The 14288-nt window shown below is 32.1% G+C and overlaps 1 protein-coding gene across 1 annotated transcript in view; it reads right to left on the reverse strand.

The window, feature by feature from the left end:
* Positions 1-773: 773 nt before the first annotated feature.
* LOC134683512 (peroxidase-like protein) overlaps positions 774-14288 on the reverse strand; it is a 35240-nt gene continuing 21725 nt past the window's right edge. The window contains exons 5-12 of the mRNA XM_063542820.1: positions 13858-13909; positions 12657-12757; positions 11433-11534; positions 10939-11031; positions 7211-7934; positions 5498-5670; positions 5032-5134; positions 774-837 (exon numbers count right to left, since the gene is read on the reverse strand). Coding sequence (XP_063398890.1) covers positions 774-837; positions 5032-5134; positions 5498-5670; positions 7211-7934; positions 10939-11031; positions 11433-11534; positions 12657-12757; positions 13858-13909 — 1412 coding nt within the window. The remainder of the gene's footprint in view (positions 838-5031; positions 5135-5497; positions 5671-7210; positions 7935-10938; positions 11032-11432; positions 11535-12656; positions 12758-13857; positions 13910-14288) is intronic.

Here is a 14288-nt window from a genome sequence, read left to right on the forward strand (position 1 = left end):
GTCGTAACAGAATCTAAACCAATCAGTTGGCAGAATATATGAATTGCAATTTCAAGCAAAGTTTGATGTGTATTTACCGGTCTAGTAAAACCATCCGTCAAATGGAAAATTCCGCACTAAAACGTACAAAATCAAACAGTATCAATTATTGGAACAAGCGGGGGAAAAAAACGTCATATTCCAGACTTTGTAAAGGAAACAGAGACATAAACTCATCATTATAAATAAAACTGTCATATGGTTGTAAAATACGGCACAAACCTTCAAAGTTTTATTGGTTTTTATTAAAGGGTTTTTACTACTTATATTTAGCCAATAAGGTTGATTTGTAGAGAGAAGTCAAATTTTACATCTGCCATAGAGCCATTTCCTGTTTGTCGATCTTTTGAAATTTTACACTCTTTTCAAACTTTGCTTGACTACTATTGAAGTGAATGATTTTGATATTTAGTCTGGAATGATCAATTAAATTATTTTTCAACAAATCAAAATGTCAAATTGAGAATTGTGTATAGATAAATGCAATAACTCAAACGTTATAATTTTCAACATTTTATTTATTTACCGATAGCCTCTAACAAAGAGTACACAATAGCATATGTCTTCCCTAATCCACAGTCCTTTTCGTCAAAATCAACGATATGTAATAATTAGATTTCCACAATAAATTAAAACATAAAAAAAGAAACACTAAACCAATAACAAAATAACATAACCATAAAATATGTGAATTATTACCAAGGACGTTGCTCTTGCGGAGTGATTACTATTTACTAATACAAAGCAAATTTCAAGTCCGGGAACTTTGTACAATCAATACGGTTTGTTGGATCTTCCCTGAAAATAAAACCAAAATAAATCTTAAAACACATCTGTAGAATAGATTCTCTTTGTATTTCCTAATAATATCATTGAAATTAATTATATCAAATATTTTTTATGTATAGGGGTTAATTGATTCGCACCCGAAATCATGTTGAACTTCGTCAAATTATTTGTGTTCTTGTCCGACGTCATATTTGTTTTGCGTTTGTTGTGTATTACATAAATAAGGCCGTATGTTTATTTCGCTTGATATTTTAAAGTTTGCCTTGGTGTCGTTTATAGCTTGCTAAACGGTTTGAGTAACGCTCAATATTGACGTCCAAACGATGGTTGTTGCTAACATTTACGTCATATGGTATCATAGGTAGTCATACGGCATCTCATTTCTTTTTAAGGGCAGTTACAGCTCACTTTACGATATGGGTTTTGTTCATTCATGGTGGCCGAACGGTGAACGATAGTTGCCTACATTCATGTCATATACATTAAAATTATAGATAGTCTCATTGGCAATCATAATTCGTTTCTCTTTTTTTTAATTATTTATACATAATAGGATAGTAATCTGTTTCAGCGAAAACAAATGATTATGTTTGCTCATCGTGTACAGGTTAATTGAGTACACATTGACACGTTTTTGGAAAATGACGCAGTCATTGTTCCATAACTGCCGACCTGATTTCTCTGCCTACCGCGCTTGGTTTCGTATTTACTAATTTCAATACAAACTGGAATGTGCTTGTGTTATCATTAATATGCATGAGCATTGTGTAGTAATCAGCCAGGAACCAGTTTACAAACTAACTGGTTTCTGTTTGTATTCCACTACAGTCGAACAAAGTGTTGTAGTTTGACAGGAACCAGTCCAGAATTTTGTAAACTACAAAACGTAATCGGTTATTATCATTCCGTTTTGGTGTTTCATACCGACTTATATGGTTTGAATAAGCTTAAGACCCTTCAAACATTAATGTGATAGGTATATTAAAGACTGTTTTACAAAAGGATGAAACTGTTTTGCTTTAAAAGTCGTACTATAGTGATATATGTTATGTACGGATTTCCAATCTCACCGGTTAATTTCTTCTTTTACACGTGCTTTTGAAACTTCCTGTTTAAACATCGCAAGTTTTAAAATTGTTTTTTGAGTGAAATAAACTTATTTTAACAATCACGAAGCGTTCGGGAATCATTTCAAGCAGTTTCTTCTTCTCTTTGATGATGGAAAATAGGTTTTCTCAAGAAAATACCGCAAACGATCGCAGAGGAACTGAAACGTACAAGTCAAGTCGGCACCTGGTTAAATTGGCATCTAGTCAAATCGGCACCTATTTGACGTCAATTCGGCTTCCAATAATATTTATTATAATATTTTCTATTCAATTAATTAATAACTGTTACCAAGTACATAGTGAATATTAGGTAAACAACGAAACCAAAGTGAATATGTTGTTGTGTATAAAAGTAAACAACGAAGCTATTGTTTTAACCATTAGACAATTATTAAAATTAAATGGAAAACTATGAGTCCCTTTCAATAAATCAAACTTTCATGCCAAATAATAAGCAAATTTAAGGTGTTTTTTTTTCAGTAATGTTTAAACAGCATTAAACAAACAATCCTGTAAAAGACTCAACTGGTTAAATAATGCATAAAAATATCCAATATCTCATGTATTAGTCCAAATAATAATGACGTCTGACAAGGCTATTTTATTTTTTTCTGGGACGCCTTCCTAAGACGTTCGTAGGAAGGCTTCCTAAGAAGGCGTCCCAGAAAAAAATTAACATAGCCTTGTGGTCATAGGAAGGTGTCCCAGAATAAAATTTAAAAAGCCTTGCCAGACGTAATAATTATTTGGACTACTCATATATATCATTAAAAATACACCAAAAAATTCATGTAGTTGAGAAAAATAAATACATACAAAATGTACATGAACATCCAAAAAAAGTGAAAGTTAGTATTAACTCTTTTTGCTTTAAAAATTTACAACTGCATTTAAGTATTGAATGCTTTTTTTTTGTAAATTCATTGAGGTGTAAAAGCGTTGACCGAAGTACTTTTTGTATGAAGCGCGTAAGCGTAAGCGCTTCATTCTAAAAATGTGCACACGGTCAACGCTTTTGCAACCCTATGAGGTTACAAAAAGAAACATTCAATACTTATAATTACTTTTTTTTAGCTAGGATCATGAAAACACGAATTTTATAACTTTTTTATTCAACTTTATTGTGGGACCACGTGTTATCATGAATGAAAAGTTTTATTGAGTGATGCAATTGCTTGAGGAATAACATGTGATGTGCAGTTAGCCAATCAGAATAAAGTATTATAATGAAACATATATCAAATGTAATTATAACAAAATACATTACGTTGTAAGAGTTATCTCCCCAAACACTGTTTTTCTTGTGGCCACCTCTCCTTTGTAACCGTAAAAGATTTTATTTTACCAAATTGCTCGTTACATATTTAGGATAAGAATATTCGTTTGAACCATAGCCATATGAGAGTTATTCCCCCTTTTTCATTTGATTCAAGCGATATGCATTTTCAACTGGTAAACCATAACTGATAGAGACCTAGGGTCTTCATGAGGTCATTGGTACTAAAAATGAAAATGAGGTCAATGTCAAAGGTCAAGGTCATATTATAAATTTTGATTTTGGCTTATTTTCACTTCTTTTCAAATACTGTATGACATTTTGACAAATAATTTTTCATAAATTATTAGTTGCGACATGTCCTTACTTGTATATTTTGGTTGAAAGGCTGCGCATACAATAAAAGGGAGTTTTTGTCCATCTTACATTTAAAATTACGCGTCAAGTGGTAGTACTCATTAACCAAACATATTAAAGACCTAGGATATTTAGATTCAAGGACCATGGTTTGTGACCTTGAAATTGAGGTCAAGGTCATAGGTTAATTGGACGTCATAAAGCCATAGGAACTAACATTTTAAACTGATTTTTCATATTTCAATATAAAAATAGATCTTTTCTAGTGGAAAGACTTCAATTGTTCTCTGAACAATTTGTTTTTAATTTACTTCATATTTTGTGGGAGAAGGGGGTTCAGACTATGTGGTATCAGGTCTGTTTGCGCCCAATACACTTTCGCACCTCGCACGTTCACACCCAAGGTCCGTTCGCACTCTACTCATTCGCGCCCAATTTTAATTCAAATTCAAGTTGAATAATTGGAAAATCATGATTGTTGTTTTAAATTGCTTTGGTGTAAATACTGAATGTATTTATAGCTTGGTATGAGTAAAACATTGAAGATTTTAAAGGAAAAACACAAAAGATAATTGTTTTTAAGCCCTTTGATCTGAAACAACGAAACAATAAAATATAGGAACCAAAATATAGCAATCCACTATTATAACCAAAACATGATAAAATTTATTCAACACACAGAAAAAAAATTAGTCAGAATCTCACTTCATTATGAAAGAGGTCAATGAAACAAAGTATAGCAATACACTAACCAAAACATGATTAAGAGTTATTCAACGCTAAATAAAACGTTGACAAAATACCACTTTATTTAGAAAGGATTATTATTATCTTTAACAATACGCTATCCAAAACATGATTAAGATTTATTCAACACAACAAAAAAAATGCTGTCTCACTTTATTTTGAGACAATGACAACAATTATACTTATAAGAAAACACTTGCTAACAGAGTTATTAAACACAAAACCAATTAAGATTAGTTGCGAACATGTAGGGTGTGAAAGTGAAAGGGGGCGAACATGAGTTGGCGCAAACGTGAATGGGCGCGAACAGACCCGGATTCAGCCTATGTACCAGTGAGAAATATAGAAGCCTTTCTACAGTATTTATTTGTACAATTCAGGTAGTCTTGACCTATTCATTTGTCTTTAAAAAAAACCAGCCAGTTGGCACCTTCACTTCACACACACACATATAAGAATATCAATTATATGCTTACGAGACATGTTGCATTGTTAAACTAATTACGGTATGTGCTTGCATAAAAACTATCCCAATATTAGAGACAGTGGCGTCATTTTTCTTCAGAGCTTTCAGCTCTTTGATTAAATATCGGCGCACCCCACGATTTAAAGTCCATTTTTTTTTAATTTGTACAATTTTGTATTATGGAGTTTTTATGTTTCTTCCTCGGAATTATTGTTATCGTCATCTAAAAGTTATTAATTAAAACTCACGTGTTATCTGGGTTCAGAAATATTTTTGGTTGAATTTTACTTATTTGTAGATTTCTGCAATATATTCCAGCCAGGGTCTGCTTTTTTATATCATTGACTTGGGCTAAAATGAATAAACATGCTGTAAGTTTTAAATTATGTTAGTATATAGATATTGCTAACAACTAGAAACTCTTAATTTACATTACTGACATACAAAAGGAAGGTTTCCGCTTAAAATATTTATATCTTACGTATGTTTATTTTAACCGAAGTCGGTAAATGGTACCTGTAAGATCTGTCCGATTTAATCCAAAGCTTGTCATTGCAGATTCAGCACAAGATAGTCCAGGGTCAACAACTGTTAATTGACTAAATGAGAATAACTTATGTTAATAAGATAACTATATGTGAATGATTTTATAGTTTCAATTTTCTTTCCTCCTTTGAAACTCGTGATGATCTAAATATATGCCTGAATACATACCTGCAGTGAATCCAGTTACTGGGGAATAATTTTCATAAAAAAATCTATCTGCATATTTATAGTAGAGGAACTGTACGGCAATAAGGCATCTAAAAGTTGGACCAACAACTGTATCAGGTGATTCTGGTCTCTCAGACAAAGCCCCAACGTATAGATCAACGTCATCTACATTCCTGAAACGAATATCTCTTCTATTAACATCACATCGTTATATTTGAATTCATTTATTTCCAATTAATGAGTAAGATATATTGACGTAATGATTATAATCCAATGGGAAATATCTATATAACGATATCCAATCTTAATGAAAGAATGTTTTCACGAAAGTACCAGCCGCTTTGAAAATGTTTAAGACAGTTGTCAGTATTACTTTTTAGAATTTCATTCCAATGAAAGGTAAATCAGAAATACAAAATGTATTGGTCTCAAGCGACAAGGTTATCATTTGTTTAGCTTTATCGCATGAGCCTACACGTTCAAGTCGCAAACGACAGGATCTACATGTTAAGGTAGGAACTGCTTACTATTTCGGACTATCCGAGTTTACCCTAAGTCAGTATTTAGTTTTCTGTTAAATATTTTGTTATTGTTGAACATCTTTTATTCACATGTATGTGCCGCTTAATAGGGCGCGATATGGTATACCGTTGTTCGTCAATCCGTCGTGAAAATGTCGGACAATAGTTAAAAAAAAAACGTTAAAGTAATTTTCATGAAACTTTTGTAAATTGTTTAAATTTATTTGACGTGAGCACCCTTTAATTTCAATTAGTTTGAAATTTATTGTTTCGAGGTTTTAGGAATTTATCTTAAAAATTGTTAAATTCGCAGTGTTCATGATTAAACAATCATGAATAAGAAATAGTTTAAGCAGTATTATTAAACTTCGATGACTAGTTTATACTCATTTGAACAACTTCCCCTTAGTTAGTTTTTTTTTGTTCCTTTCGTTTTATATATATTTTTGTTATGACATTGAGTAGTTATTGAACTTTATTCTACTATAAAAAGCAACGGATGGGGGATCATAGCTATTTTTTTTCTTTATGGTCATGGTGGAGATGTTTATTCTAATTGGACTTAGTTCTCCACACTCCTTCTACCTTCTCTTAAACCTTGTTTTAAGTATTTAAAACACCAGAAAAGTTCTCATATTTAAATGTTACTAATTTGAATCTATTTCCTTTATAAAAGTTTGACTTGAGTCCGGGTTTTCTTTTTTATAAAAACTGATACATTCTTAATGCAATCACTATATTGAAACATAATAGAACTATATACGCCTCTAGTTTGATTTATTGATATATGAATATACGGATTTTACAATGTGTGGTCTATTGGTAGAGTTTCGATTCGACTGTTTAGGTTAAACCAACTACTTTAAAATTTGTATTTGCTGCTTTCCCGTGGCAATAAAGAATAGGCGCAATACTGGTTGGCTAGGAGTATAAATAGGTCATGTGGTGGGGTTAGTTGACATGGTTTAAAATGGACTGTTACCTTGTGAACAAGCACGTCAGGATCCGGCTCAGCATGTCGGTCTAGTATAAAGCAGGGTTACATATTCATATTACAATAACATGGTCTCTCCCTGAATATGCATATACATTTGCCACAGGAAGTTTAAAATAATAAGTTCAGATCTATCATTGACAAACTATCGATATTCTATTTCTGGTTTTTATTGATTTCATAGCAAAAAAAACATACCCATAGATATTTTTTAACTTTTGTACCATGGTGACATCATGGTCTACAAACCCCCCTGGTGTGTTTGTCCAAAATACAGCTGGAAAACGGCCACAAAACTGCCTGAATCTATTATATCCTGGTAGTCCATGATCTCGACCTCTTTGAATATTAAGTGCTCCAAGGTCAAGTGCATCTAAGGGGTTAATTGCATCTTGAAACAAATGATCCCGTACTTCTTTAGACAAAAATCTATCCATCTGTCTATCATATTGTGAAGACATCCATCTTCCAATCCGTGTTGGACCAAATTGAGCCATGTCTCGAATAGTTTCCGTGTTAAAAAATGTTTTATGAAGATCTTTAACATTAACCTGGGTAAAAAATGAATTTGAAGCACCAACAGAATCACCGACGAGAGAATGACCCATTCGATACGCCGCTGCTCCAAAGGCATTACGCGTTGCACCGTCCAAAAAACTGCTATATAGATTTGTATGACCTTGCGGTTGACTCATCAAACCAACAGCTATTGACCAATCAAAACCAAGAAGGGCTGGAAGAAATTCGTTATAAACTATATGTTGATAAACTCCTGTTAAAATCTTCCTTGCTTCATTGAGTATTTTGTCGTTGGTCCAACTACCATGACCGTTTTTTAGTTCTACTGCAATTCTATTATGTTCCCGTAGGAAAATAGTATGCATGACAGTAAGGAGAGGTACTTCGGAGTTTCTATGGTCACCTGAAAACAGTTAGTTCATTATACATAACACGTTCCTTTTTTTCACCAAATATCTTTAATATTAACTCTATTGATATCTTGATCATCTATTGTAGTCATAAACACAGACTTAAAGTAATGTACTTATTTGATGTGAATTTGGGTTTTTTTCTGTTATGTATCTAGTATCTATAACCTATTATATCTCACCATTTTTCTAACGTTTCTTTAGACTAAGGTCGTGTTCACGTTGACCTAAACTCGGTGTTGTGTAAGTGTAACTCACATGTAAACTAAACAAAATTAGGTTCCCATTGATAAAACTTAATGTTGACATGATGTGTAAATCATGGTTTGTCTACATGCAGTCAATACTCGATGTAGGCCTTGTGTAGATTAAGTGTGCACAAAACTAGATATTTAAAACATTAGTTTCACCGTGTATATTTAAGGAAGAAACATTTTTTTAATAATATTGATATTTATAACAATTATTAATTTAGTTCTTTACCTAAATTTTTGTACAAACTTAATATAATTTTTTGGGTTTTTTTTAGAAAAAAACCTTTATTAAACCCTTTTCAAGACTCAAACCAGCATCATTGCCGAACACATAATTCATTTGAAAAATAAGGTCTTCCCTAATCGACTTGACTCGCACAGAAATATTTGCCACTGGTCTTTACTCAAAAAAAGATTCACTCACAAATCATCCAAAATCATGAGTTTCTTAAAGGCGCAACCATTTTACTTTCTCGCGCGAAAGTTTTTAATTATTTTTTTTCGATGATACCAATTCAATATGTAACACTATAATGTATGGGGAAACTTTGGATTCAGAATATTTGTTCATTTTAATCATCTGAATGACTGGCTTTTTTTTAATCAAATTGTGGGACCCCCCCCTTTTTTTTTAAAATGTCATTCCCTTACTACTAGAAAAGTTGTTCGAAAATTTGAATTCGGTTCTACGTAATGAACATTTAAATGACATATAGTTGTGAACAAATCTTATGTACAGGTACCTAAACAAGGTGTATAGATGTGAACAAATTTAATGTGAAACTAGTGTACATTACATTAAACCAAATGTAAACATGTTTACTGTACACGGCGTAAATACGGTCATATCAGTGAACAATTAAAGTAACGGGAAATCAGACAATCAAAAAGGGACCAATAAATAACAGGGGAAAACCTCAGAAAAAAACAGCTCGAAAAAACAACGACATTCATGCTGTGATACTTTTATTTTATTTAAAGGTACAAAAATTGATGTTTTTGATTCACATACACTTACATGTCCTTAACCAGTTTATTCTTTTAAAGAAATGATGCTTCATATTACAGAAACTATATCGTTTGGGTGATAATAGTGAACAAGTTTAACCTTTTAAATCAGTATGTTTTGCTTTGGTAGTATCATAAATTATTGACCTCTTTTGATTTTGTATTTTATTTTATTTTTTTAGAGAAAACGATAGATTCGAAATTATTGAACAAATTTTTGAGTAATTAGTTTGCTATGTTATAGTTAAATTACAAGTAGCAAAATTAAACAAAATTTTGACATTAAGTCATCGTATTTAAGAAATGAATCCTTTATTCTAAAATACTATTGCGGTGTAAAAATGTTGACCAATTGAAATCCTATTGTGCATGAAGCCCGGCAGCAATCCATTTTAATTTTGTATATTTTCTTTTGCTACCTCTTCTGACATCGGACTCGGACTTCCCCTGAACTGAATTTTACTGTCGTTTGTTTTTCTACATTTGCTAGAGGTATAGGGGGAGGGTTTCAAAAACATGATTAACCCCCGTCGCATTTTTGCGCCTGTCCCAATTCGGGCCTTTGTTAGTCTTGTATGATTTTTTATTTTAGTTTCTTATGTATAATTCGGAGTTTAGTATGACGTTCATTATCACTGAACTAGTATATGTATTTGTTTAGTGGTCAGCTGAAGAACGCCTCCGGTTGCGAGAGTTTCTCGCTGCAATGAAGATCTATTGGTGATCTTCTGTTGTCTGTTCTATGGTCGGGTTGTTTTCTATTGGACACATTCCCCATTTCCATTCTTAATGTTATTGTGCTGGTAAGATCATAAAGATCGTGAACAAATGTTTGAATGGCGCGCGAGTGTTGTTAGCTGATCAAACTAATGGGTTCTCGTGACACATTCATGTTATGTAATAATGTAATAATAATAATATATTCATCGATCGGGTCTCGGATACAGTAAAAAGTAAGAAATCAAAAATACTGAACTCCAAGGAAAATTCAAAACGAAAAGTTCCCACTCAAATGGCAAAATCAAAAGCTGAAACACACCAAACGAATGGATAACAACTTAAAGACAACTCGTATATAACTGTTTCTCCCTTTCTTAAAGTGCTTCTAATGTTCATAACTAATTACAGTCAATACAATTTTGACATCAAACAATATACGACCAATCAGCTCTAATTGTTAGTTAGTTATAATTTCAATATGGTATGTATCGACTGAAACGTATAGGTTGCATTTCTGTAAATATTGACAATTCAATTTCCCATAGGAACTCCTTTTACTGCTAAAACTGTACCACTTTTACTATGAAGTTTTGAAAACAATCTTATCCTAGAATTGAAAGTTCATATGCAGTACAATGTTTTATAAAGGTCAAAATATAGGGCTGTGCGGCATATTTTCAACGTTTATATGCCCTAAACTTCTCAGAGTTTAAACTCAAACTAATTTTCTCAACTACCCCTACCTCGAATGAAAGGTTACCACAGATTTCAATCTTAACAATATGCACATGTTTATTTACTGGTAACATTCCCAAGTTATGTTTCTATGAGATGGAACACAGAGAGAATAACTTGGAACCAGTATGTAAACAAAATTAATTTTCTATGAATATTCTAAATATCCCCAAAAGAGGCGTAGTTTGAGAAGCAACTGTATTTACAAAGTGCAACCTATACCTTTGCATCGTGATGCCAAGTAATCAAGATTTTACTATTTTAACCAATTATCACCTACCTGCATGAAAACATACTGATTGAGATGCGTCGGCACACGAATCATCGTCTTGGTTATCTGGCAGTAAATCATGGTTACCTACTTTCATCTTACCTGAAGGAAAACAGATATATATTAGTTATTACAGTCAGCTATTTAGATTTGATTTGGCGCCTTATACCGATATAATATATCTTACTTGTTCTGTAGTTCTTGAGATGTGCTCTTTACGCACTGTCATTACGCACTGTCATTAACGCAAATACATATTTCACTACTCACAAGAGTGTTAAACTCTAATTCATTCTGTATTTGCCTGGTCCAATGAAACAATGTAGTTGTGGTTTTGTTTCTCAAAAAACACTGTTTTACATTTATTGTTGTTGTATGAGGAAAATAAACCTTTATTTATTCACTGTGTTTGAACAAATCAAGGTTTTTAATACTTTCTGTAGGATTTCAGTTTGTCTTCATATAGCTAATCTCGTAAGAACAATTGGGAAAACGATATTTACCGTCATTCCCTGTGCTTAGGACATTCAATTCCTCATTACTGCTTCCATAGACACTTGAAAGATCTAACCAAGAAGTTATTGCATTCTCTTGCTGACGTGGACCTACAATTTCAAATAACGCATCAAATATCTAAAATGTCACAACATGAAATTCAATTTAAAACAAAAAATGATATAGCCAATCCCGGTAAAAGATTCAGAGCTATGCATTATATACAAATGTAGACACATGTCTTAATATATAGTGCGTTTCGTACTTTTTTTTACAGCTAATTGTATAAAACAATACAACTAGAATCCGTATTTAATACCAGTACCAAAGTACTTGCTACAGAGATGGGGATACCATCAATCGTGGACAAAAAGTCTACTAAAAGATCAGCCTAGTTGAATATACAACATAAACGGTACTTTGGGTTTTTGTTAACGTGCTTTGTCTATATGTCTTTTTGTGCTTCTTTGTTACATATTTGTTTGTTTCCATAGTGATAAAGGTTATAACATTATATAATGATGTACTTCTATTTTTGACATATGTACTTATCATATCTTTTTTGTTTTATTTACGTATCGTTATCAATATATAATGAAATTTAAGGCGACTTTCATGCAAGTGAAAGGTTTAGCTAGCTGTAAAACCAAGTTCAATCCACAATTTTCTACATACGAAAATGCCTGTATCAAGTAATTTTAATGAATATGACAGTTGGTATCCATTCGTGTAAGTTGTTTGAGCTTTTGGTTTTAACATTTGATCAGGGACTTGCCGTTTGGAATTTTACTCGGAGTTAATCTTTGCGATTTTTCTTTTCCCTATAATATCTACACCTAAATTTTAAAATACAATAGTGGACTTGAATAGCTTTCCCTTTAATATCTTCATATACATTAAAAAAAATAGTGGACTGGTGTAAGTCAGTATTATAAAGACCAATCGGCGGGTTGCTTTCTTCTTAATTAGCTAATCTACGGACCATGGAATCTGTACATGTCAAACTTTGATAATTTCGTTCATAGTTTTGATTTGTAAAATGGACAGGACAATGTCATTGTTTTGTTTGTTCCTATAAAACAATAGCGATTGGGTTACCGTTTCCTTCATAGAGGAGTTATAAAAAATTGCATTGAGAAAGTGACATTCAAAAAGCTGTTTATTTTTTATAATGAAACAGTTCGTACAAATTGGATTAATCAAAAACCAATAAATCAAAATAAAGTATTTACCTGCATAAGGGGGGTACGTCAATGTTGGCGCTGAACGAACAAAATTCATACAGGTGTATAAGAACTCTCCCGGTGGTGTTGAAAACGGAAAACATTCAGATCTGAAAACAATAATGAAATATCAAGATAAATCCTTCTCGTTTCTCGTTTTTTATATAGATTAGACTGTTGGTTTTCCCGTTTGAACTCTCTTCTGGAAATGCCACGGCTCCGTGCCGATGGCCGCACTTTGACCTATAATTGTTTAATTTGTATACATTGTAACATTAATGGAGAGTTGACTTATTGTCGTTGGTATCACATCTTCTGATTTATTTGTACTTTTCGATTTGGAAAATCTCAATAGGTTTTACTAAAATGAATACAAATTATCTTTTGAGATTCTTAATCAAAGTACTGAAGTACTGAACATCGAATGACCACAAGTTCTTGTGAATGGTCAAAAGTATTTGTGTCAGAAAAAAAAACATTTCTCTTTACCTGAAACTGAGGTAAATATATATTTTTTATATAATGAGATATTATTATTTTTGAGACAAGTACTAGTTCGTGCGTGGATGATGAATAAATGACGGGAAATTTAACTTCACCGTAATCACTATTATATTGTTGTGATACAAATCAGTACTGATTTGATGTTATATCTTATATTAGAAAAGCAAACACATATTATTTTCATTCAGTTGTATATCATTCTATTCTTCTTTTCTAATAATAATGCAATGCAAAGGCATGGTGGACACGTTTCTGTAAGATTTTGATTTTTTCTAAAAGATTGGATACGAGTAGGCATTTATATTTTCGCGCAAAAACTCATTTGCATTATGGAAATCTAGGCAAAAACAATACATCGGAATGACATCAAGGTCGTCGTGATGTTAAAATGTAGCAGCTAGTTCGTAATAAGGCCGACTTTTATTTTTCTGCCACCGACTGCTCGGAGTATAAAAGCGCTATTTGAAAGAATATTTAATTGATGCGTATCACAATCAAATAAAACATAAGATACGCTTGTTTATTACAAATTTTGTTATCTGATTTTCAGGTATAATTTTGAATTTGATTGTTTTGTAACCTCATATTTTTCTATTGACAAACAAAGCCTCGAAATTAAGACACGTCATAGTCTACTGTGTTTGCCGTTTATCGTAAACAACTCTTTATTATTTTATTATTATATGAATCAATATTTCTTACTCACCTGATGACAGGGAAGTTCCCATTGCAGCATTCTATATCAGTCCCATCATTATCTGTAATTAGGTTAAAGTGACAAAATAAAAAAAAATAGTTTAAAAAATTATATATCAAATTATCGTGCGAGTCTTATAGTATTCTATGTCAATTTCTAATAAACACGGAGACAGCTACGTGTATGAATTTTCATATTCAAATGCAATGGTACTACCTCCCTATAAGTATCTAATACTGTACTACTATATTCTACTAGTTTTCAAAATATAACGCAGCTTTTTCATCTGTTTGGATAACAGTAAATTAGGGAAACCAATTATAATGTCACTCATATATAACATGCTACATGTAAAACCTCATCCGATCAATTTGTACGGATGATCAAGAATTCAATTTTTATTTTTTTTATTTTTCAAATTAGTACACTATATACGGATT

This window comes from Mytilus trossulus, chromosome 9, assembly GCF_036588685.1.
Source record: "Mytilus trossulus isolate FHL-02 chromosome 9, PNRI_Mtr1.1.1.hap1, whole genome shotgun sequence".
NCBI lineage: Eukaryota > Metazoa > Mollusca > Bivalvia > Mytilida > Mytilidae > Mytilus > Mytilus trossulus.